Source organism: Myotis daubentonii, chromosome 2, assembly GCF_963259705.1.
Source record: "Myotis daubentonii chromosome 2, mMyoDau2.1, whole genome shotgun sequence".
Classification (NCBI taxonomy): Eukaryota; Metazoa; Chordata; class Mammalia; order Chiroptera; family Vespertilionidae; genus Myotis; species Myotis daubentonii.
In genome coordinates, this window is record NC_081841.1 from 2,301,835 (window position 1) to 2,323,792 (window position 21,958).

Genomic DNA, 21,958 nt, shown 5'->3' on the forward strand with positions numbered 1-21,958 from the left:
TGACAGGATGGGGACAGATTCTCACTTCCTGTGACAGGATGGGGACAGGTTCTTACTTCCTGTGACAGGATGGGGACAGGTTAAAGCTTCCTGTGATAGGATGGGGACAGGTTCTGACTTCCTGTGACAGGATGGGAACAGGTTAAAGCTTCCTGTGACAGGATGGGGACAGGTTAAAGCTTCCTGTGACAGGATGGGGACAGGTTAAAGCTTCCTGTGACAGGATGGGGACAGATTCTCACTTCCTGTGACAGGATGGGGACAGGTTCTTACTTCCTGTGACAGGATGGGGACAGGTTAAAGCTTCCTGTGATAGGATGGGGACAGGTTCTGACTTCCTGTGACAGGATGGGGACAGGTTCTGACTTCCTGTGACAGGATGGGGACAGATTCTCACTTCCTGTGACGGGATGGGGACAGGTTCTGACTTCCTGTGACAGGATGGGGACAGATTCTCACTTCCTGTGGAAGGATGGGGACAGATCCTCACGTCCTGTGACAGGATGGGGACAGATTCTCACTTCCTGTGACAGGATGGGGACAGATCCTCACGTCCTGTGACAGGATGGGGACAGATTCTCACTTCCTGTGACAGGATGGGGACAGGTTAAAGCTTCCTGTGACAGGATGGGAACAGGTTAAAGCTTCCTGTGACAGGATATGGGGACAGATTCTCACTTCCTGTGACAGGATGGGGACAGGTTAAAGCTTCCTGTGACAGGATGGGAACAGGTTAAAGCTTCCTGTGACAGGATGGGGACAGGTTCTCACGTCATGTGACAGGATGGGGACAGATTCTCACTTCCTGTGACAGGATGGGGACAGGTTCTCAAGTCCTGTGACAGGATGGGGACAGGTTAAAGCTTCCTTTGACAGGATGGGGACAGAGTCTCACTTCCTGTGACTGGATGGGGACAGAGTCTCACTTCCTGTGACAGGATGGAGACAGGTTAAAGCTTCCTGTGACGATAGGGGCAGTTCTCTCTTCCTGTGACAGGATGGGGACAGATTCTCACTTCCTGTGACAGGATGGGAACAGGTTAAAGCTTCCTGTGACAGGATGGGGACAGGTTCTCAAGTCCTGTGACAGGATGGGGACAGGTTAAAGCTTCCTGTGACAGGATGGGGACAGGTTAAAGCTTCCTGTGACAGGATGGGAACAGGTTAAAGCTTCCTGTGACAGGATGGGGACAGATTCTCACTTCCTGTGACAGGATGGGGACAGGTTCTTACTTCCTGTGACAGGATGGGGACAGGTTAAAGCTTCCTGTGATAGGATGGGGACAGGTTCTTACTTCCTGTGACAGGATGGGGACAGGTTAAAGCTTCCTGTGATAGGATGGGGACAGGTTCTGACTTCCTGTGACAGGATGGGGACAGGTTCTGACTTCCTGTGACAGGATGGGGACAGATTCTCACTTCCTGTGACGGGATGGGGACAGGTTCTGACTTCCTGTGACAGGATGGGAACAGGTTAAAGCTTCCTGTGACAGGATGGGGACAGATTCTCACTTCCTGTGGAAGGATGGGGACAGATTCTCACGTCCTGTGACAGGATGGGGACAGATTCTCACTTCCTGTGACAGGATGGGGACAGGTTAAAGCTTCCTGTGACAGGATGGGAACAGGTTAAAGCTTCCTGTGACAGGATATGGGGACAGATTCTCACTTCCTGTGACAGGATGGGGACAGGTTAAAGCTTCCTGTGACAGGATGGGAACAGGTTAAAGCTTCCTGTGACAGGATGGGAACAGGTTAAAGCTTCCTGTGACAGGATGGGGACAGGTTAAAGCTTCCTGTGACAGGATGGGGACAGGTTAAAGCTTCCTGTGACAGGATATGGGGACAGATTCTCACTTCCTGTGACAGGATGGGGACAGGTTAAAGCTTCCTGTGACAGGATGGGGACAGGTTAAAGCTTCCTGTGACAGGATATGGGGACAGATTCTCACTTCCTGTGACAGGATGGGGACAGGTTAAAGCTTCCTGTGACAGGATGGGGACAGGTTAAAGCTTCCTGTGATAGGATGGGGACAGGTTCTGACTTCCTGTGACAGGATGGGGACAGGTTAAAGCTTCCTGTGACAGGATGGGGACAGGTTAAAGCTTCCTGTGACAGGATGGGGACAGGTTAAAGCTTCCTGTGACAGGATGGGGACAGGTTAAAGCTTCCTGTGACAGGATGGGGACAGGTTAAAGCTTCCTGTGACAGGATGGGGACAGGTTCTGACTTCCTGTGACAGGATGGGGACAGGTTCTTACTTCCTGTGACAGGATGGGGACAGGTTAAAGCTTCCTGTGACAGGATGGGGACAGATTCTCACTTCCTGTGACAGGATGGGAACAGGTTAAAGCTTCCTGTGACAGGATGGGGACAGATTCTCACTTCCTGTGACAGGATGGGGACAGGTTAAAGCTTCCTGTGACAGGATGGGGACAGGTTAAAGCTTCCTGTGACAGGATGGGGACAGATTCTCACTTCCTGTGGAAGGATGGGGACAGATTCTCACTTCCTATGACAGGATATGGGGACAGATTCTCACTTCCTGTGACAGGATGGGGACAGGTTAAAGCTTCCTGTGACAGGATGGGGACAGGTTAAAGCTTCCTGTGACAGGATGGCGGCAGGGGATACCTGCATTCAGGCCCATCATACTGTGGAGAGAGCTGCCTTAGGAACCAGAGTGGAGGTGGAGCGCCTAGGCCTTGGCCGACCTGCCCAGGAAGTCCTGCCACGTGGACTGTTTAAATTCTCCAGTTGGAGCATCTACCGCCCTCGTCTTCCATCACGTCCCCCACCAGCTTGGTGAGTTTTCATCCTCGTGCTGGGTTACTTGGGCTTATTTCACACTCACGTGGTGGGTGAGCGTGGTCTCCTTTACTGCCTACCTCAGCCTCTCTCAGGACTGATGGTGCCCTCTCACCTGACCAGCCTGAGTTTTAGAAAGGCCGGCCCTGCGGTGGGCTCATGGCGCTACAGGTATGTGAGGAACGGGCACACTGAAGAGCGAGCCATGCCTGGGAGGGAACCCGGAGCAGAGGGAGAAGTAGGAGAGGTGGCCTGGGCCCGGGACAGCCCAGCCGCAGAGACAGCCAAGCCCAGGCCGATGGGAGCGCTCCAGGCGACCTGACCTGGGCGGTGCAGCTTCATGCTGCCCATCCCACCAGCTCACTTCCCTTCACATCCTTCTCCTCACTCTACTGACGGGAGACAAGCTCCGCGAGTGCATGACTCCAGGCCGCAGTCAGTGGCTGAGGCAAGTCAGCCCCACTTCAAAGACTTTGCATCCTCTCGCTCTCTCTCTTTCTCTCTCACACACACACTTGCACACACACACGCATGCACATGCACACACATGCACACACTTGCACGCGCACACACATGCACACATACACACATACACTTGCGCGCGCACATGCACGCGCGCACACACACATGCACGCACACACACTTGCATGCAGGTGCAGCAGCTTCAGAAAGGGCCCGGTGGGCCTGGCCAGCAGGTGGCGCTAGTCTCCAGTGTGTTAAGCTTGCCCACCGGCGTCGCCTGTCCCCTCTCCGGGGACAGGGTTTTGATGTGGAAACATTGGCCCAGCACGTGTGGACGGCGGGGAACGGGAAGTGTGCGTGACGTCCTGGTACAGCTTCCGCAGCCATCACACACAGCCAGCCAGACTTGCCTTCCTGCTCACGGGTCCCCACAGTCAGTCACAGAGCCCCCAGCCCTCCTGGCACTGGGCATTTCTCAGCCTGACTCCTAGGCCATCGCTGCCCAAGGGCGTGGCGGGCACCCTGGCTTTATCTCCGTGCCCAGCATGGGCGCGGCACCTCCGGTGTGTTGAGCAAATGTGCACGAATCAGCATGGCCCCATTTTCCTGATCGGTTCCAACATCAGCTGTTCTGTTGAGCAGTGCCCTGATGTACCGAACCGCCCGGAACACCTGCTGCTGCTTCTGGCAAACCTCCTGCAGACGGGGAAGGGCACGGTCTTCATGGGTCTACCAGTGGTTCTCAACCTTCTGGCCCTTTAAATACAGTTCCTCATGTTGTGACCCAACCATAACATTATTTTCGTTGCTACTTCATAACTGTAATGTTGCTACTGTTATGAATCATAATGTAAGTATCTGATATGCAGGATGGTCTTAGGCGACCCCTGTGAAAGGGTCGTTCGACGGCCAAAGGGGTCGCAACCCACAGGTTGAGAACCGCTGGTCTAGACTGAGGCGGGTCCATCACTACATCTATCACAGAGCAGAGGGGAGCCAGCCCCTGGTCCCCGCGCCTCGGTGTCCACCTCATCGCGCACACGAGAAAAATGTGCCCCAATTTTTTAGTCACAACACCCCATATTCCATGAAAAAGTAATTTGGAAAGCCACCACATATCAGAGAAAAAAGGTCCTCAAGGCCCCGTCCTTCTCCCGGGACACAGGGCCATTCTGGCCACCCAGGCTGGGTGACGCTTGCCGCTGTCCCTGACTTTCACGCTCCTGGAGACAAGCCCCAGGAGCCGCCAGGGCAGGGCCTCACCCCCTGTCTGCCGGCAACTGCACCCTCAGGCCAAGAGCCGTGCCAACCAAGAACCAAGGCTGCCCAGCCCACTCCGCCTTCCGAGACCATGAGTCTCAGGAGGCTCCGCGGAGGAGAGAGGATTTCCAGTTCCACCCCAGGCGCTGGGACCCGGGGACACCCCTCAGGCGGGCAGGGGGGATCGTGTGGTCAGGATCTGAACAGCCTGCTCGGTCCGCAGGGCCCGGCCCTGTGGTCTGTGGCCAGCCTGCTGGCCAGGCTCCAGTTACTGCCCTTGGTCACCAGGGACACTGCCCAGGAGACTGCATGGAGAGAGGGAGGCTGAGGCCCAGCGGGAGTGAGGGAAGCTTCAACCTTGCCCCTCGAGGGCCCTGAACAAGCCGCTCTCGCTGAATGGCAACCACAGACGGGTGCCTCCAGCCTTCCTAGTACGGCTCCAATGCAAACCCCTTCGCAAGGTCATTAAGAGGAGTTACGAGGAGGAAGGAAATGGGCTGTGAAACGGAAAATTCCACTGATGCCACTTGTCAGTGACTTGTCACTATGTTCCCACTAAGGGATCGGTGCTCCCGTGGCCTCTGAGGAACCTCCTACTGGACCGGGCAGCCCTCGACTTGGACTCCAGGCTGGTCAGTGATTCCTCAAGAGGGACCAGAACGGGAGAGAACTATAACCAGACAGATTCCTGGGAGCAGCAGTGGCGCCCCGTGACCATGTGGCCTTGCAGGAGCCACGCCCCGCCTTCCCATCAGAGGGCCGAGGAGCCCAGCGGCCACACGGCCGGCCGCCAGAGCGAGGCTGCGGGGAGGCCGCAGAGCCTCTACATTGACGCTGGGTCCGGAGGAAACCCCAGCAGGCGGACCGCCCTCCTGGCCACCACTGTGCTCTAAGACCAGCGCTCACTGGGCTGGCGCCTGGGGCTCATCCCTGCCGGTGCTCACTGGTCCCCAAGGCCTTGCCAAGCAGGGATGACAGATGCAGCAAGGGCTCCTGGGTGGCAAGAGACGGCCCCGAGGCCACGGCACTGAGGAACAGGAGAGCCACAGACTGGCAGTAAAATAGGCCTTGGGGTGCCCACCCAAACCCCGCAAGAGGTGAACTGGAGCGAGCTTTATGGAGCGGGCTTTGCCCCACAGTCACAGGTCATCCAACAGGAGCCCAGAAGGGGGGCGTCCCCACTCCCGGTACCACTGAGGACATGGAGGGCATGAGGGGACCTGCTTCCGGTCAAGGTCAAGAGACCTGCCTGACTACAAAGCCGTATCAGCATCCCAGGTGGTGAGAACAGTCATGGGCCTCGCCTGGCCTCCTCAGGTCAGGACCCTCTCAGCTCCATTCTCCGCCTATGCCACTGGGTGGCACCAGTGAGCAGGAATGGGCATTCATACAGCAGCCAGCTTCCCTGGAGGGGCCCCCGGGAGCCGCCTGCTGCCTCTCACCTTTACAGTGGGTGGGCCCACGTCCTGCCCTTATTTATGAAGAATGACGATCCCCCTCTTTACCAGCCCAGGGAGCAGGCGATGAATCCATGAGGTGGGGACAGACCAGGCCTTCGGGCATCAGCCGCTCGGTGAGGCTACGCTGCTCCTTGCTGAACACCCCAGGTCACTGCTGGGAGCTCCTTCCTTCCCTGTTTAATGGGTGTCTACACCCCGCTGTGGTCGTGCCCTCCACCTCCTCCCTCTCTGCCTGCCTCAGTTCTTCCTGCTTCATTTAAGCATTGCCTAAGCCAAGCGCACCCTGCCGCCACCCCAGCTATGTGGGGGCCCTCCTTGGTCTCAGCACCCGTGAACTCCGGCCATTGCTGGTTTTGCAGTGCTGCTAGTGGGCAGGGGCTGGGGACCTCTCAGCCCAGGTGCCTGCACACAGTAGGCCTGCGATGAATGTTCCCCAAGCAAGTCAGGAAGTTTCTCCCACACTGAGGGTGGCGAGGGCTTCCAGAGCGCACAGCAACTGAGGGGAGGTATGTAGATTTCACACAACCTCGGCGCGCAATGCCAACCCGCCCAGCCGCAGCTCAGGAGGCGTGAAGACCCGCACAGGGCGGCCTCCTGCCTTTCACTTTCCTGGCTTGTGTGTTCGAGGCCGGTGGCAAACAGCAGAGGTGGACGGAGCTGGGGGAGAGGGGACTTACAGTGACAAAGGGCAGCACAGCCTCCATGAAGGACACGGGCTTCCTTACCCAGAGGAGGGCCACCGCCCGCTGGCCGTTGCGTAACCACAGCCTCTTTGGAAGGCTGCGCGCTCGCAAGCCCAGTGCTGGAGCGCTCTCCCGACCAGCCCAGGAAGGAAGCGGGTGCTGGGTTCCAAGCAGACAAACACGGCGGGGGCACAGAGCAGCCCCCGGGGGAGGGCGAGGCTGCCAAGGGCCGGGGCTGTCTGAGTCTGGCTGGAACCTGCTCAGGGTTTCAACACGCTGGAGGCCGGGCCAGAACCAGGAGCCAGGGCCCTGGGGCTGAGCAAGTGGACACTGGGGCCTGGTGTACTGATCCTCCGGTGGGAGGAGCAGGCTCAAGGTCAAGGCGCCAAGCCCACAGTCAGCCCGGCTGGGTGCTGGCTTGGAGCCATGTCCAGGGGCTGGAGGACAGCTCATGTATGCACATTCCTGAGATTGTCTCCCACCGGGGAGCTTTTCCTGAAACAACTGACGGTGGTGCTAACCGAGACGAAATAAAACCAGGTGGGATGGTGTGCGGTGGACCCGGAGACCTCACTGCTCCCTGAGGAAGGGGGATCCCTGACATCCTGCAGGCAGCCCAGGGGCCTGGCACGGTGGGCTCACAATGGCATACGGCCACGGAATCTTCCACACGATTCCCACAGCCACTGGGCTGAACACAGTCCGGCTTTCAGACGGGTTCTCCTAATACTGACGCCCCAACCTGTCACGTGGGCCCACCTGGCGCCGTCGGCACCTTCACCTGATTTAGAGCATCCTGACATTTGTGTCTTACAGATGAGGAAACTGAGGCCCAGAGAGCTGCCCCAGACCAAGTTTCCCACTGGGGAACAAGAGGGCTGGGTTCTGCCTGGCTCCACGCACAGGCTGCTGGGAGAGCAGGCCCGCTGACCTCCAGCTCCTGGGAGACCTTGGTATCTGTGACCAGTCTCCCTGACATTCAGGGGCCTGAGAATCTGAGGGCCTGAGTTTCCCGAGACCCCTGCGGGGGGCACACTCATTAACCACCTGCCCAGGCTGGGAGGCAGACCCCCAGGAAGGCCGACACAGACAGACAACTGACGGCCGAGGGACTTACGTGTCCGCGGAGCGGCGGTAGTTCTCCGGACACTCGAAGGCCAGACAGCGGAAGCCGCCCTGGATGTTGAAGCACGTCTCATTGACGGAGCAGTTGTGTATGCCGGTCACACACTCGTCAATGTCTGCAAGAGACCAAAGCAACACAGTGAAGGCCGAGGCGACCCGGGCAGTCCCCACCCACAGACGCGGGTGCTGGGGCCTCCTACCAGCCAGGGTCGGTGGGGATCGGGCCATCCTTGCCCTCCGCTGACTGCTCTCTGGAGCAGCGCCCTGTGCCGGCTCTTTTATTTCTAGGACGTTTAATTTATAGAGTGTTTACTGATTATTCACAATCCCTGGAATGAGCATAACAATGATTACAGCTAACACTCTGATGCCCTGGAAATGCTTCACCGAGTTCTCTTAATTCTCCTAACGACTCACTGAGGCAAGGACTGTTGCCCTCCTTTGGGGGGAGCTGGCCTAAGGTCAAACATCTTGTAAGTGGCGGAGCCGAGCTTTGAACCCGGGCAGGCTGGCGCCGGGGCCCACGCTCTGACCAGCCAGCGCCTCTCCGCAGCTCCCGAGGCTCGTCGCCCTCACCTTTCGTGACTCAGAACACCCCGGCGAGGAAAGAGTAAGCTGCGAGCCCCGTGTGACAGATGAGGAAACCGAGGCCCAGTGCAATTCTACGTTGTGCCAGGTGTCCAGGGTCAGCGATGTCTGGGCTGGACGCTGGACATGGGAGCCTCCCCCCTGCCCACAACTCTCTGAGCAGCCAATGGAGGGGCCCGGGGACATCACCGAGCCAGGGGGCATCTCTTAAGAGGGGCCGAATGCCTGACCTCAGTGGAGAAAGTAACACTTCTAATCTCACTGGCCCAGAGCCGGGGCTCAGGAATGTGTTTTTGCTTCTGGCAGGACCCCGGGGCTGTGATGAGGGAGCCTGGCCAGGGCAGGGAAGTTATCTGCTCCCTCAGAAATGTGAAAACAGCCCGGACCAGCTGCAGGGCCTCCCAGGACACGCCCAGCTGCTGCCTTGGGTCAGGGTCACCTTCTTCAAAACCAGAAATCACATCTACAGAACCGGGGGCCTCCAGAGCCTCTGGGTCACCAGCCCCATGTGGGGCTCTGGGGAAGGGGCTGGACAGATCTGACCTCTAGATCCAGCCTCAGGGCCAATCCCGGAGGTAAGGCCGCGCGCGACCCGGGCAGGTCACTCGCTCACAAAGATCTGCTCAGCACCCCCGTGACCAGGACAGGCACAGGCCACAGGATGACCCCTGGAGCACATCACATATGGGAGCCCAGTGTCCCCTCATCCGTCCCGGCCAGAGCCAACCCCCAGCCCCAATGGACCCTTCCAGCCCTAGAGACCCTGGAGTTGTCACACAGCCAGACCACACCCTCCCCTCGTCTGGGCAGGGGTGGGCACCTTAGCTCCACCATCTGCTCACTGTTTGCCCTTAACACCTAGCAAGGTCTGGGGTTTGTCAGATGACTGAGTGTGAACTCAGCAAACGTGCTGTGGAAGAGTCCTCGGTGAGGACTTCCCATTTTCTCCCGGGCGCGCCTCTTCCTAAAGGCCATCAGACCCTGGTCCAGCCCTGGGGCTGCCGAGGGCAGGGTGGAGGGCTCAGAACCTCTGTGGTCAGGGGTGCTGGGGGTGGGGGCAGGTGTGGGAGACCAGGGTACCCGTGGAGGCCTCCCCTCCGCTCCCTGAGTGCACCCCGCCGATGGTGCCCCAACACCAGAGCCCCAAGAGTGCCCCGCGCCCGCGGAGCCCAGCTCGCTCACCCTGGCAGTTGCGTCCGTTGGGGGCCAGCCTGTACCCAGTCGGGGGGCAGCTGCACTGGAAGCTCCCGGGGAAGTTGATGCAGCGGTAGGAGCAGATGTGGCCCCCGGTGGGCAGGGCGCACTCGTCGATGTCTGCAACAGCAAGGCCCACCCTCAGCGCCCGTGTGGCCCAGGCCAGGCCGCGTGTCCCCAGGGGCCCAGGCTGGGGCCGGGGAGGGCAGCCGCACAGGGCCAGCTGGACACGGGAGCCCTCGAAGTGCCGGGGCTGGGGTGGTGTCGGAGATCATCACATCAGAAGGGGAGACGGGCCCAGAGAGGGGAAGGAACTAGCCTCGGCCACACAGCAAGCTCACGTGGGGAAGGAGGCGGGATGGGGGCTGAGCAGAGGGGACAGGCGGGGCTTCAGAAGGACCCCAGGTCAGGAGCCTGCGCTGGCAGGGGCCTGGTGCTCAGCATGATGAACGTGCTGATGGAGACCCTCCCTGAACGGCAAGCCCAGGAGCGTCCAAACCCTCGCTGGGCCAGGCGCTGTAGGAAGCGCTTCTGACTCATCACCAGGGTTCATCCTCCGACACCCTGGAGAGTGTGGGGCGCACCCCATGCTGAGGAGGAGGGCCCAAGCCAGTGAGGGGCCCTCAAAGGTCAGGGATGTGGGTGGCCCCGAGCCCCCTCCTCACCCCTGGGGGTCCCGGCACACACGGTGATCACCACCGTTACGTGTTTATTAACGAAAAACATGGCGAGTGGCTTAGCTTGTTTCCTAACCTCACTCTCAGGGCGGGTAAAGGACGCCCAGGAAGTCCCAGGCAGAGGGGAAAGCAAGCGGCCCGCCCGCAAAGCGCTGCACAGACGGCCGCAGGGAGCAGACTCACCTTCGCAGGTGACCCCGTCCACGTCGCTGAGCTGGAAGCCGCGGCGGCAGTAGCACTGGAAGGAGCCGTAGACGTTGGCGCACTCCTGGCTGCAGGGGTTGCTGGTGCATTCGTTCACATCTGAAAGAGAGGGTGCCCGGGGTCACCTCGGAGCCATGGCCCGTGTCCCTGGGGCCTTGAACAGAGGCAGAGAGCCGGAGGTCCTTGAGTGCGGGGCTGGGGGTCACCTGGAGTCCCCAGAAAGACAGAGGGCTGGATCCCCCATCTCCACCACGGCCTGCTTCCAGCTGCACCCTCTCCCGGTGGGCGGCAGTAACAGCCTCTGACCTCAGCTCCTTCCACCCCGCCATCGCCTGGTACCAGAGTCCTAGCTCATGGAATGTGATCATGTCCTCCCGGCTTCACGTCCCAGACAAGGCCCCTGCACCGAGGGCCTGCATGACCCTGTTGGTGCCCCAACACCCAGTACTCCTACGCTCAGAACTCCTCGGCCACTCAGCACTCTGGGCTCTCGCTCATCTATTCCCTTTGCTTAGAGCAGGGATCAGCATACATCGGCCCCCAACTTGTTTTTGTAAATAAAGTTTTATTGGCACACAGCCACATGCATTCATTTACTGCAATCTAAGGCTGCTTATCCCCTATAATAGGACAGGTCTATTAGAGTTGAATAGTTCCAATGGAGACTTTGGCTAGTAAAGCCTAAAACATTTACTAAGTGGCTTTTAGAAAGAAAAGCTTGCCAACCTCTGCCCAGAAGTCTCTTCTCACAGTGAGTTACTGCTAATTCTTAGCAGGGCAGGAGGGCCGAGCACCTGAGAACATCCATTAGCCGCTTCCCACCCCCCCCCCCCGCCATGTTCCATCCCTGCAGCCCCCACCCCCAGCCTGGCTGCACCTGCCCACCTGCCTCTGCCCAGCGTGGCTCCGTCAGTCACATCCGAGAGAGATGCCCTGAAGGCGGGAACCATGTTCTAACTACACACTTTGGAGGCGCTTTGTAAAGGCCTAGTGGCATAACACACCAGGTTGGCCGGGCCCTGGTTTTGTGCCCACAATATCGCCCACGGACACAGATATGAGTGTCTACTTTCCAGTCACTGAGGGGGACCAGGACGGCACAAGCCTTGGTCGATAATAACGATGATACAAGCGTCGCCACGTTGCCAGCGCCCCACTTCACACCAGCCGTGTGATAGCCTGTCATCTGCTTCCTCTCGGCTCATCCTCACGATCCCTCCACCGTGGGCCCTAACACCCCCATTGCATGGACGAGAACACTGAGGCCTAGAAATGCCGAGTGACCCCTCTGAGACCACGAACGGCAGAGCAGGGATTTAAACCCAGGCCTGAGGGACCCCAGTGGGCAGCTGGTTCCTTGCAAATAGACACCAGTTGGGTCTGGTTTTTGGGGACAAATCCCCGGATCTCGGGGGAAGCGCGGGCACCAGGAGCACATCGCACCGTCGGCCTCTGGTCTGAGAATGGCGTGCGCTGGAGCGACGCCTGGCAGGCGGACCTGGCTGACCACTTCCTCTTATTCCGGGACCTGGGGCCTCCGCGCCTGCACCCGGCTGCACCCCGGCCCGGGCACTGCCCCGCGCAGAACAGGGCCTGCCAGGCAACGTGGGGGACCGTCGGGGCTGTCACAGGTCTCCCTCTCTGCTGACCTCAGAGCCCGGCCCCACAGAAGGCGAGGCCTGTGCTGAGGCCCAGCATGTCCAAACCCTGCGCTGGACACACTGACCACCTCATCTCCACCCATCGGGGCCAGTGTCACCTGAGAAGCCAGGCTCTCGGCACCAGGAGCCCGTCCGACCTCCCTCACCCCACCCCCGCGCACTCAGAGACCCGAGCCCTCAGCGTGCAGCCTCCGCTGGTCCTCTGAGGACGAGGGCCCCGGCCCCCCTAAAACACCACACACCCAGCATTTAAAGCTCCCCTTTGGTTTTGGTGGAGCTGAGAGCAGCGAACACCAAGGTCTCTCCCCTGCCAGAGTCCACGTAACATCTGACCAGCTTTTGCTTCTCTTTGGCGCATCCACCCCACTTCCCCCATGAGGCCACCAAGGCAGGCGAGGTCAGCCACTCCCCACGGTCACGTGAACAACTGGTGGCTCTGTGGCTCCGACCCCACACTCTCCCCGCATCTGCCCTGTCGCCCAGGGGGCGGCTGGGCGGGCAGGTGCGTGGCCTCCGGGACGCAGGGAAACTCGCGCAGCACCTGACAGCAACCTTTCCACAGGCGCGTCCCCCGCGAACCTGTCCTCCCACACGTTCTGGGGACACGGACGTGGGTCAGTCCCCGCGGGCCGCCTGGCCCGGCCTCACCTTCGCAGGAGCGGCCGTCGGGCGCCAGCCGGAAGCCCGCGGAGCAGCTGCAGTGGAAGGATCCCAGCGTGTTCTCGCACTTGTGGCTGCACAGGCGCCCGGAGTAGCGCCGGCACTCGTTGATGTCTGCAACGCAGCGGGCGGGGCTCAGGGCTCGGCCTCCCGGCCATGTCCCTCAGCTCCCTTCCCAGACGAGGTGGCAAAGCGACTTGTCCCCAGAACAGGGCAGGTCAGCAGGAAGCCAGGGCCACACGGGGCCTGCCCCCCCACCGGGCCCACCCCCTGGGCCCCCCTGCTCCTCCCAGGACGATGCCTCTGGGTGTGTGCCTGCCCGAGTTCTCTGCCCCAGAGCCCCGAGGGCGGGTCCAGGGGCTCCGACCAAGGGTCCCTGGGGGTGGGCGGGGCAGGCGAGCCAGCAGGGTCTGTCCCTGCTCCCGGAGGCCGGCACCATGCTGTCTGTTCTCACTGCCCTGGCTGCACGCACAGCTCGGGCCTGCGGCCCTGCAGTTGGAGAGTGAATCGCTGGGAAATCACTAATGTTTGGGGCATTTTTCCAGGGGCTGGAGCCTCATAGACACTCGGAGGTCTGAGGTGACGGGGAGCACCTGGCGTGCAGGTGGGAGACCGGCTCAGGCCGGGGTGAGGGGGGCTGCAGAGCCGGAACCAGATGGGTCTCCGGACTCAGGGTCCTGCTCTGAGGAGCAGACCATGGTCACTCCGGGAAGCACAGGCTGGTTCTGTTGGGTGCCATCTGGCCAGGACCCCACGCACCCACACATGTCCTGCTGATGCCGTCGAAATAGAAGCCGGCCTTGCACTCGCAGCGGAAGCTTCCAGCGGAGTTCATGCAGAGGTGGCCCGGCCCGCAGGGCTCCGAGGGCGGCGCACACTCATCCACGTCTTGCAAAGAGAAAGACACATTGAACACCTTCAGTGTGTGTGTGTGTGTGTGTGTGAATGTGTGAGAGTGTGTGTGTGAGTGTGTGTGAATGTGTGTGAGAGAGTGTATGTGTGTAGGTATGAGAGTGTGTATATGTGTAAGAGAGTGTGTGTGTGTGTGAGTGTGTTGAGTGTGTGTGTGTGCGTGTGTGTGAATGTGTGTGTGTGAATGTGTGTGTGAGAGAGTATATGTGTGTAGGTATGAGTGTGTGTGTGTGAGTGAAAGTGTGTGTGTGTATGAGTGTGTGTGAGAGTGTGTGTATGTGTGTGTGAGTGTGAAAGTGTGTGTGTAAGTGTGTGTATGAGAGTGTGTGTGAGAGAGTGTGTGTGTATGTGTGTGTAAGAGTGTGTGTGTGCCCCCAGGATGGTCAGAGGGAAGGAGCAAACTGAAAGGCACATGACAAAGCAGCATCGTTTATGCTTCCACACGATTTCCCAAGCACCTACTGTGTGCGGGGCCCAGGGCGGGAGACAGCTGCCCCTGCCCGCAGGGACGCGGGTCACAATGACCTTAGTTACGGCAGGCAGTGCCCGCTGACGGGGAGTGCTCTGGGGGTGACGGGGAGGAAGGCCCCTGTTGGCCCGCAGGGTCTGGGCCCTGGATCCAGGACATGGAGGGCAGGTGGGCAGAGGGAGCAATGCAAGAGGGAAGGGAGGCCTGTTCGGGGAGCAGCAGGACCCACTGCACCTGGATTAGACGGTGTGTGAGGTCGGGGCCGCTCGGGAGGACTGCGCAAAAGCAGGGCACCTGTGTCTCTCTGTCACCACTGGGGGCTGAGCACGGAGGGGCCGGAGAGCTTTCAGCCCAGGACTGGACCGAGCGAGAGGGGCGGAGCTGGAGCGGGGCGGCTGGCATGCTACTGCAGCATCCAGGCAGCGCCCACCAGGCCTGTGCCTGGAGACCAGCACGGGATGAACGGGCAATGGCTGCCCCCTGGGGACGCACTGTCCCCTCCAGAGAAGCAAGGCTGTGCTGGGCGCAGGAGGAGAGTCTGTTCCGATCGGTTTTCTTTTTAATACCAACCCACACAGCGGGTGCCCTCCTCGTTGAGATGGTAGCCACGGCCACAGTTGGGCACGTTCTTCTGGCACGTGTACGAGCCCTCCGTGTTGATGCACGTGTGCCCGACGGGGCACGAGGGGCTGATACTCAAACACTCATTGATATCTGCAGGGGAAAGACAGAGACGCCGTGGTTAGACACAGAGCACCAAAGAACCCCCACCCCTCCCCTTTGCAACGCCACAAACAGGTGCGACGACCGCCCGGAACCCACAGCGGCCTCCACCGGCCCCAGATCTCGCCAGCACACACCCCCTGAAACACCACCTCCCTGGCCCGTCTTCCAGCCCCTAAATCTCCGACACCTCCATCTTCCTCAGCACCGAGTCCAAAGCTGCCGCCCGTCTTCCCGCCCCTCCACTGTCAGGGCCCCTCTGAGTCCCGCCGGTGGGCCTGGCCACCTGGGTGCCACCCGTGTCCCACTCCACGGGTATACCGGGCACCCTCCCTGAGCGGGCGCGGGCCAAGGGAGACAGGGCGCCAGCACCCTGGCCCCGGGGAGGCTCTGTGCTCTCCGGTGACTGGCCTGGGTCCCCGGCTCCCACGCGGGTCCCACCTCTGGGCCTTTATGCACACGGTCCCTGCTTAGGAAGCCACCTCCCCCGTCTGTCTGCCCAGCTTGGTGCCACCTTGAAGGGGACACTTCCTGCCCGCCCCCACCTGGGCCCTTGGGGCCTGTGCTGACTCCCTCCCTGACGGAACACGCTCTCCACACAGGGCCCTGGGCTGTCCGCCTGTGATGAACCCGCACCAGCCAAGATGCACCAGTAAACAAACAAGGAGCGCTGCGCACACCTCCGCTCACTCCTCCCACTCAAATCGGTGCCAGACCCAGCGCCTGGGTGGCCTGCTGGGGGCTTCTCAAAGGACCTCCATTTGTCAGTGTCAGGCAGACAATTACAAAGCACCTACGGGGTGAGAGGGCCGTCCAGGGCCCCCAGCTGAAGGCAAAAACGAGGGCTCAGCCACGCCCACCCTCCTCAGACAGATCAGCTGGCTGCTCGCCCACCAGCACGTCCCCTGCCGGCCACACAGCACCCAGCTGCCCACACAGGCAGGGCGGGCTCATATCTGCGCTGTATAAACAGGAAGCTCCCCGCTGGAGGCTGGAGCCACTCAGAGTCTGGGGCGGGGTCTCAGCCTCCCACCCTGCTGGGAAAGCCGGGCACTGTCCTGCATCTGCCCTGGAGGCGCTGCCAGAGACCCTGCGGCCGGCGAGGCTGATGGCCACCGTCTAGTCCTTCACAGAGAAACGTGGGCCTCTGCCCGTGTCAAGGGTGAATGCACGTTTAGCAATGACAGCGCTCCCTCCCTGCCAAGCCCTGCGCTCCCCAGCAAGACCTACAGTTCCCAAACTCTGTGCCATGGAACCCGGGTGCCCCTAGAGACGTCGTGTGCTCCAGAGAGGGGTCCCAGCCTGCGAGCTCCATGGCAGAGGACCAGGCGACCACTGAGTGAGTGAGTGAGTGAGTGAGTGAGTGGGAGAGTGAGCGAACAAAGACCAAATACATGAAAATGGTCTGAGGAGTTTGGGAACGCCCTGCCCCACCTCTCCCTCACCCGGGAGGCCCAGATACCAGCTATAAAGGGCCTGTCCACTCTGTTTAACCCAATGATCTTGGAACCGTTCACTGCCCCCCGCCCTCCCGGGATCCAGGACCATTGGAGACCCGCCTGCCCTGGCCCACTCCCTCGGCCTCACTGAGCAGAGAGAGAGACGGTGAGCACGTGGAGGGACTGGAAGGAAAAGGAAACCCACAAAGATGTGAGTCTCAAGGCCCTCAGGGACCAAGCCTCACGGTCCTAGAACTCTCTACACCAGCCGTGGGCAAACTACGGCCCGTTTGAAATGAATAAAACTAAAAAAAAAAAAAAAAAAGACCGTACCCTTTTATGTAATGATGTTTACTTTGAATTTATATTAGTTCACACAAACACTCCATCCATGCTTTTGTTCCGGCCCTCCGGTCCAGTTTAAGAACCCATTGTGGCCTTCGAGTCAAAAAGTTTGCCCACCCCTGCTCTACGCTCTACAATAGGGAAAGAGGGCCCTGCTCTCCGGGGCCTGTCCGCCCTGTGCCCTGGCCCGCGGGCCGAGCTCCGCAGCGGCCGCTGTGGGCTGTGTGGCCGGAGGGGTGGCCCATGGGCTCGTGGGCCCCAGGGTGGCTTCCAGGGGCTCCAGCAAGATGCATCCTGGGTACACGGGAGGTCAGTGCTCCCACCACTGCCCACACTGACGGGGCGGGGGGTGAGCGAGCTGCGGGCGGAGGTGTGCGAGCAGGAGGCGCTGCTGCGCTTGCTCCTCATGAAGAATTCTTAGGATACTTCAGTCATTTTTGAAAGACGACTGAAAGGCACGGACACAAAAGGATGCCCGGACACTGCGAATGGGGGAAGCCCGCGGCAGAAGGGGGCCCATTCTATAAAAACAAAGAGCCGCGAGGACGCAGTCGCAGAGACCAGACCCGGCGAGCGGGGCCTCCCCTTCCTGCGCTGGGGCTGGGTTAGCTTTTTGGTCGATAAGAAGCATGTGGCTTTCAAAATAAAAACAATCATTTTAAACGAATCCTAACCTTGGGGTCAAGGACGTGCCTGGGCTGAGGGCTGGCCGTGGGCTTTGCGCCCACAGCATAGCAGGCACTGGCGGCGGGCCCCGGCCACATCCTGGGCCCTGGGCCCCTGCGAGGCTGTGCCCCCCCTCGCCCGGGCTCCCCCATCGGAGGGACTGTCCCTCCCGCTGCCCTTGGGCCTCCCCCTGGACAGCGCTGCACCCCTAGCGGGAAGCCAGGGCTGAGCGGAGACTTGAAAATGCCCTGCTTTGTGCGACTCGGGCTGCTCTTGCCATGAGTCAGGGTTTCCATCCCCAGCAGCCGTGGCCTCCTCAGAGCCCCCTCGAGCAGCAGCAGGCCCCGGCAGGCCCTCCCCCTGCTGGCCCTGGAGAGGGGGCCTCTGCTCGCTGCCGCCTCAGCGACCACAGCTGGGCTGGCTTGGGGCCAACCCCAGCAGCTGAGGCCCCCACAGGACGAAAGGGGAGCTTTAGGAACAAGACTGGGGCCGGGTTCAGGGGAGGCCCTGTGCTAAGGGGTCGCTGCTCTATTTCTCTTGACATATTCGGGGGGGGTCACTTAAATAAAAGGGGTCTCCATGCAAACTACCATTTCCATACAGATGAGCACAGATTCATCGGAGAGGGGGGATGGAGCTGAGGCAGAACTCCAGCCCTCGCTCAGGGCAAGGGGCAGCCGGGAGGTGGGCTGTGACCAGCACGTCTGCAGCCAGGACGGGGGAGAAGGGTCCGACCGCAGAGGCCAAGGGCAGGCGGCCGAGCTGCGCTCAGGTGCCAACAGTGGCCGGGCGGGTGTTCACCTGGCAGGTGACCCAGCAGCTGCTCCCGCCCCCAGGCCTCCACCCGCCGCAGCTTCTCCAGCGCGGCCTGTCTCGCCTCACCTCCTCCTCACTCTAAGCTCACATGGATCCACCGCCTTGCACGTCCCCCAGGTCCCCTCTGACAGCAACACAGGCTGTTTCTCTTGTGGTGAAACATACGCAACGAAATTCACCGTTTTCACCACGTTTACGTGCACAGCGGAGTGGCACTCAGAACCGAACACTGTTGTGCGGCCACCGCCACCATCCATCCATTTCGATTTTCTCCAACTGAAACTGGGCCCTAGAGCCCAACTCCCCACGCCCACCAGGCCCCCAGCCACCAGCCTTCCCCTCTGTGTCTATGAATTTGACTGCGAATCCAGATGATTTTTTTAAAGTTTTTTTACAGACCAGACCCTTCAGTCACCTTGCCGGAGCCCTGCCCTGAGCCACAGCCAGACATGACTTCTCCCGTGGGATCCGGAAGGAATTCAGGGTCAAAGGAAGGAAGCGATTGCCTCCGGTCCCTTAGTTCAAACCTGACTCCAAAGCTCAGTGCTTTGCCCCACACCAGCGGCTGCTAAGCTTCCATGAAGCCCTGGGGCCACGCCCAGCCCGACAATGGATTTTGCAAATAAACTTTTACTGAGGCACAGCCCTGCCCCTTTGTTGGCATATGTGTGGCTGCTTTCCCACAGTGGCCGCAGAGACGGTCTGGCCCGCAACGCCGGACATGTTTACGACTCGGCCCTTTCTAGAAAAAGCTGGCCGGCCTCTGTTCTATCCACCGTGAGCCCCCACATTCTAGGGGGCCCGGCGCCGTGGCTCGCCCCGCCTGTGGACCCGGCAGCCTGGCGGCAGTCTTACCAATACAGTTGCCTAGAGCATCTTGTATAAAGCCGCTCTTGCACTGTAGCTTGGGTCGGCAGCGGAAGGATCCCAGAGTATTCTGACAGATAAAATCGGGGAGGCAGTTATGAATACCACTCTCACACTCGTCAATATCTGGTACATCATAAAAAAAGGAAATGGTTAGCAAGAGTCCTGCCAGAAGCATCTCACAACACTTTAACATCACAAGCACGTTTCTAAGAAATGCTCATTACTCAGCTCCAACCCCAAACATTTCAATAGGGAGGTCACGGACAAGAGGGGCCCGGGGGAGCCAAGCGGGGCTGGCACAGCTAACGGCTTAAAAAACGCTGGCTTCCCCCCAAGGTTCTCAGGAGACCAGCTTTCTGTTACATAATAAATAACCCGGCCGTTCTCCTGGCAACATGTGGCCGTTTGATTCTCATTTCGGGCTGCGCACATGTTTTGCTTAGATCAGAAAGCGATGATCTTCGTGGCAATAAACACTGTCTCTATAAACTCATTCATCCCGGGCTTGTCATAATATGACAAACATGAACAATGGTGATTCTCAGGATCTGAGTGTTGGCTGCCCTTCCCTTGAAGTTCAAGGCTGTCAAATGCTCAGAAGTGTATACTCCAGCCGGCCAAGCCCCTGGGTTCCCAGGCTCCCTGCCACCCAGCGCGCCTGCAGGGGTGGCGTGGGCGGCCGGGCCGGGCCACAGCCCTCAGCCGTCAGGAGGGCGTGCCTGGCTTTTGAGCCGGCCTCATAATTCAACCGACGTTTTTACACAAGCGGTTTGTTGTCTGAAGGGCTGGAACCCCTCAGCGCAAAACTATGCTCCAACAGATCCTCATCAAAGCCTTATCTGCCAAATAGCATCGCTGGCTCGGCGCGGGGAGGCCGGCGGCCAGAAATGTCATGTTTTTATGCCGTGGAAGGCGCTTTGAACTTCAAGGGAGCCTGCATCAGATGGGAGGCAGCTGCTGTGCGAGATATATTACATCGACTTTGCAGCAAGCACATGTGAGCACTGAAGTGCGGCCCTGGCCTTGGTCTCAAAGGATCACGCTCTGAGCGATTTCAGAAACCCAAACCGCCCGGGCGCTGCCATTAGCTCATTAACTCCGGGTCAAGAAGGTGACCCCCACCCCACCCCCGGTGCGCAGCACCCCGAGCCCAGACCCGGGAGCCCAGGGCCGCCGTCCCACCCCACATCCACCCGGAGAGGAGGGCTTCCGCCTGGGACCAGGTCTCACCTTTGCAGTCATTGTCCTCCGTGAGCTCATAGCCCGTCCCGCAGCTGCTGTCCCGCTGGCAGCGGAACGAGCCCACGGTGTTGATGCAGGACTCGCCGAGCCGGCAGCTGTGGGTGCGCGTGATGCACTCGTTCACATCTAGGAGAGACGGGCAACGCGGTGTCAGCAGCAGGAACAGCGCTTGCTCACAAGGAAAGTTCCAGAAGGCAGAGCGGGTGGGTCCCCGCTCCCATCCAGTCCCCACGCCTGCGCGTTCGAGCTGGGCACTGGGTGGGATCCCGGGCACCCACCACGGGAGCAAAGCCACGGGGTGTCTCCCCTGGTAAGTTTCTGATCAACTGCTCCTGCTGAGCACAGAGCCGGGCCAGGCGGAGGCCTGTGAGCCTTCGGCACGGAGACGGGGCCGTCCCCTGACGGGGGCTGCGGGGGCTGCGGGAGATGCCCAGGCCACTCAGCAGATCCGGGATTCAGGGCCCGATCAGACCCCACACCCAACCCCAGTTCCCAGCACGGTGTTCACGTTCGCCCGGCACGTGATACAGACACCAAGGATGCTGGGAAGCCGGCCCGGGGCTGTTCCCCAGGGACGGGCCCTGAGTTGTACAGCGGGGGACCTGCCCGGATGTCAGCAGAAGCAGAGGCCCCCGGGGCAGCGGCCTGCTGTCCTGTCCCCGGAGCTCGGTGACGTTACCTTCACAGGAGACGCCGTCGGCCAGCAGCTGGTAGCCCACAAAGCACGAGCAGACGACCTCCTCGCCCGTGTCACGGCACTGCTGCTTACACGGCCCGCCGCCTGCAACCAGACAGACGTGAGCTGCGGGCCACACGCGCCAGACCCTCGGTTCCCAGCTCTGCCCTCGGGTGACTGACAGACAGGCAGGCTGCAGCCACCGCCTTCCCACCGGGGACCCCAGGGTCTGGCTCTGGGCACCCCCAGGGCCGCTGCTCCAGGTCCCAGCCCCGGTGCCTCCAGGGCGGGCTCCGTTGCTGCAGCAGAGCTGGGAGGGGCAGGGCAGACAAGAGGGGGCGCTCCCACCCGGCAAGGATATCGAGGGCCCAGGCCACACAGGGAGGCGGGCCCTGGAGAGGCCCCTTCTGTCCCCACATCTCCGAGGCCAGCCCGGCCCCAGTCCCAGTCCCACTCCCACTGAGCTCAGCTCCGCTGTCACCCCCCAGCCCCGAGCCCTGACCGCCTCCGCCAGCGTGATGCCCAGAGCAAGTCTCATGAGGACGAACCTCCCGGTACAGTCTGACTGCCCGGCGCCTGGGGTCACCCACTGCGCCAGCCTCCCCCCACCCGTCTCCACTCCCGACGCCCCAATCCCCTGGCGATGTGACTTTCCCCTCTAACCGACCCTCACCCACAGCAGCTGTCCTCCCCCGGGAGACCCTCCGATGCCCCCCACCCCCACCCCAGCAGATCCGAGGCTTCCTGGGGCCCTGCCCTCCTGTACAGCGACCGCACCACTTGGCGATGAACGGGCTCCCTATCCAGCACCCCAGCTACAGGGCAGCTGCTGTGTGAGCCTGGGAGCGACCTGCCCTAATGGTCCGGGAAAGAGAAATGCCCGTTTAGCATGAAAACAGACCTGCAAGGCCTGGCCACTGACAAATGGGTATTAGCGATGGCTCAGTGGGGCCAGGTGTCACCCCTCCCCGAGGGCTCCCGCCTCGGGGCAGCTGTGTGCGCGCTGAGAGCCTGGGA

At 60.6% G+C, this 21,958-nt stretch overlaps 1 protein-coding gene across 2 annotated transcripts in view; it reads right to left on the bottom strand.

The window, feature by feature from the left end:
- The window catches only part of FBLN1 (fibulin 1), a 69,911-nt gene that overhangs the window by 26,482 nt on the left and 21,471 nt on the right, over positions 1 to 21,958 (bottom strand). For both annotated transcript variants that reach the window (XM_059681369.1, XM_059681370.1), the window contains exons 6-14: positions 20,945 to 21,046; positions 20,254 to 20,391; positions 19,009 to 19,146; positions 14,735 to 14,878; positions 13,543 to 13,671; positions 12,772 to 12,897; positions 10,442 to 10,561; positions 9,570 to 9,701; positions 7,792 to 7,915 (exon numbers count right to left, since the gene is read on the bottom strand). In XM_059681369.1, the coding sequence (XP_059537352.1) occupies positions 7,792 to 7,915; positions 9,570 to 9,701; positions 10,442 to 10,561; positions 12,772 to 12,897; positions 13,543 to 13,671; positions 14,735 to 14,878; positions 19,009 to 19,146; positions 20,254 to 20,391; positions 20,945 to 21,046 (1,153 nt within the window). The remainder of the gene's footprint in view (positions 1 to 7,791; positions 7,916 to 9,569; positions 9,702 to 10,441; positions 10,562 to 12,771; positions 12,898 to 13,542; positions 13,672 to 14,734; positions 14,879 to 19,008; positions 19,147 to 20,253; positions 20,392 to 20,944; positions 21,047 to 21,958) is intronic.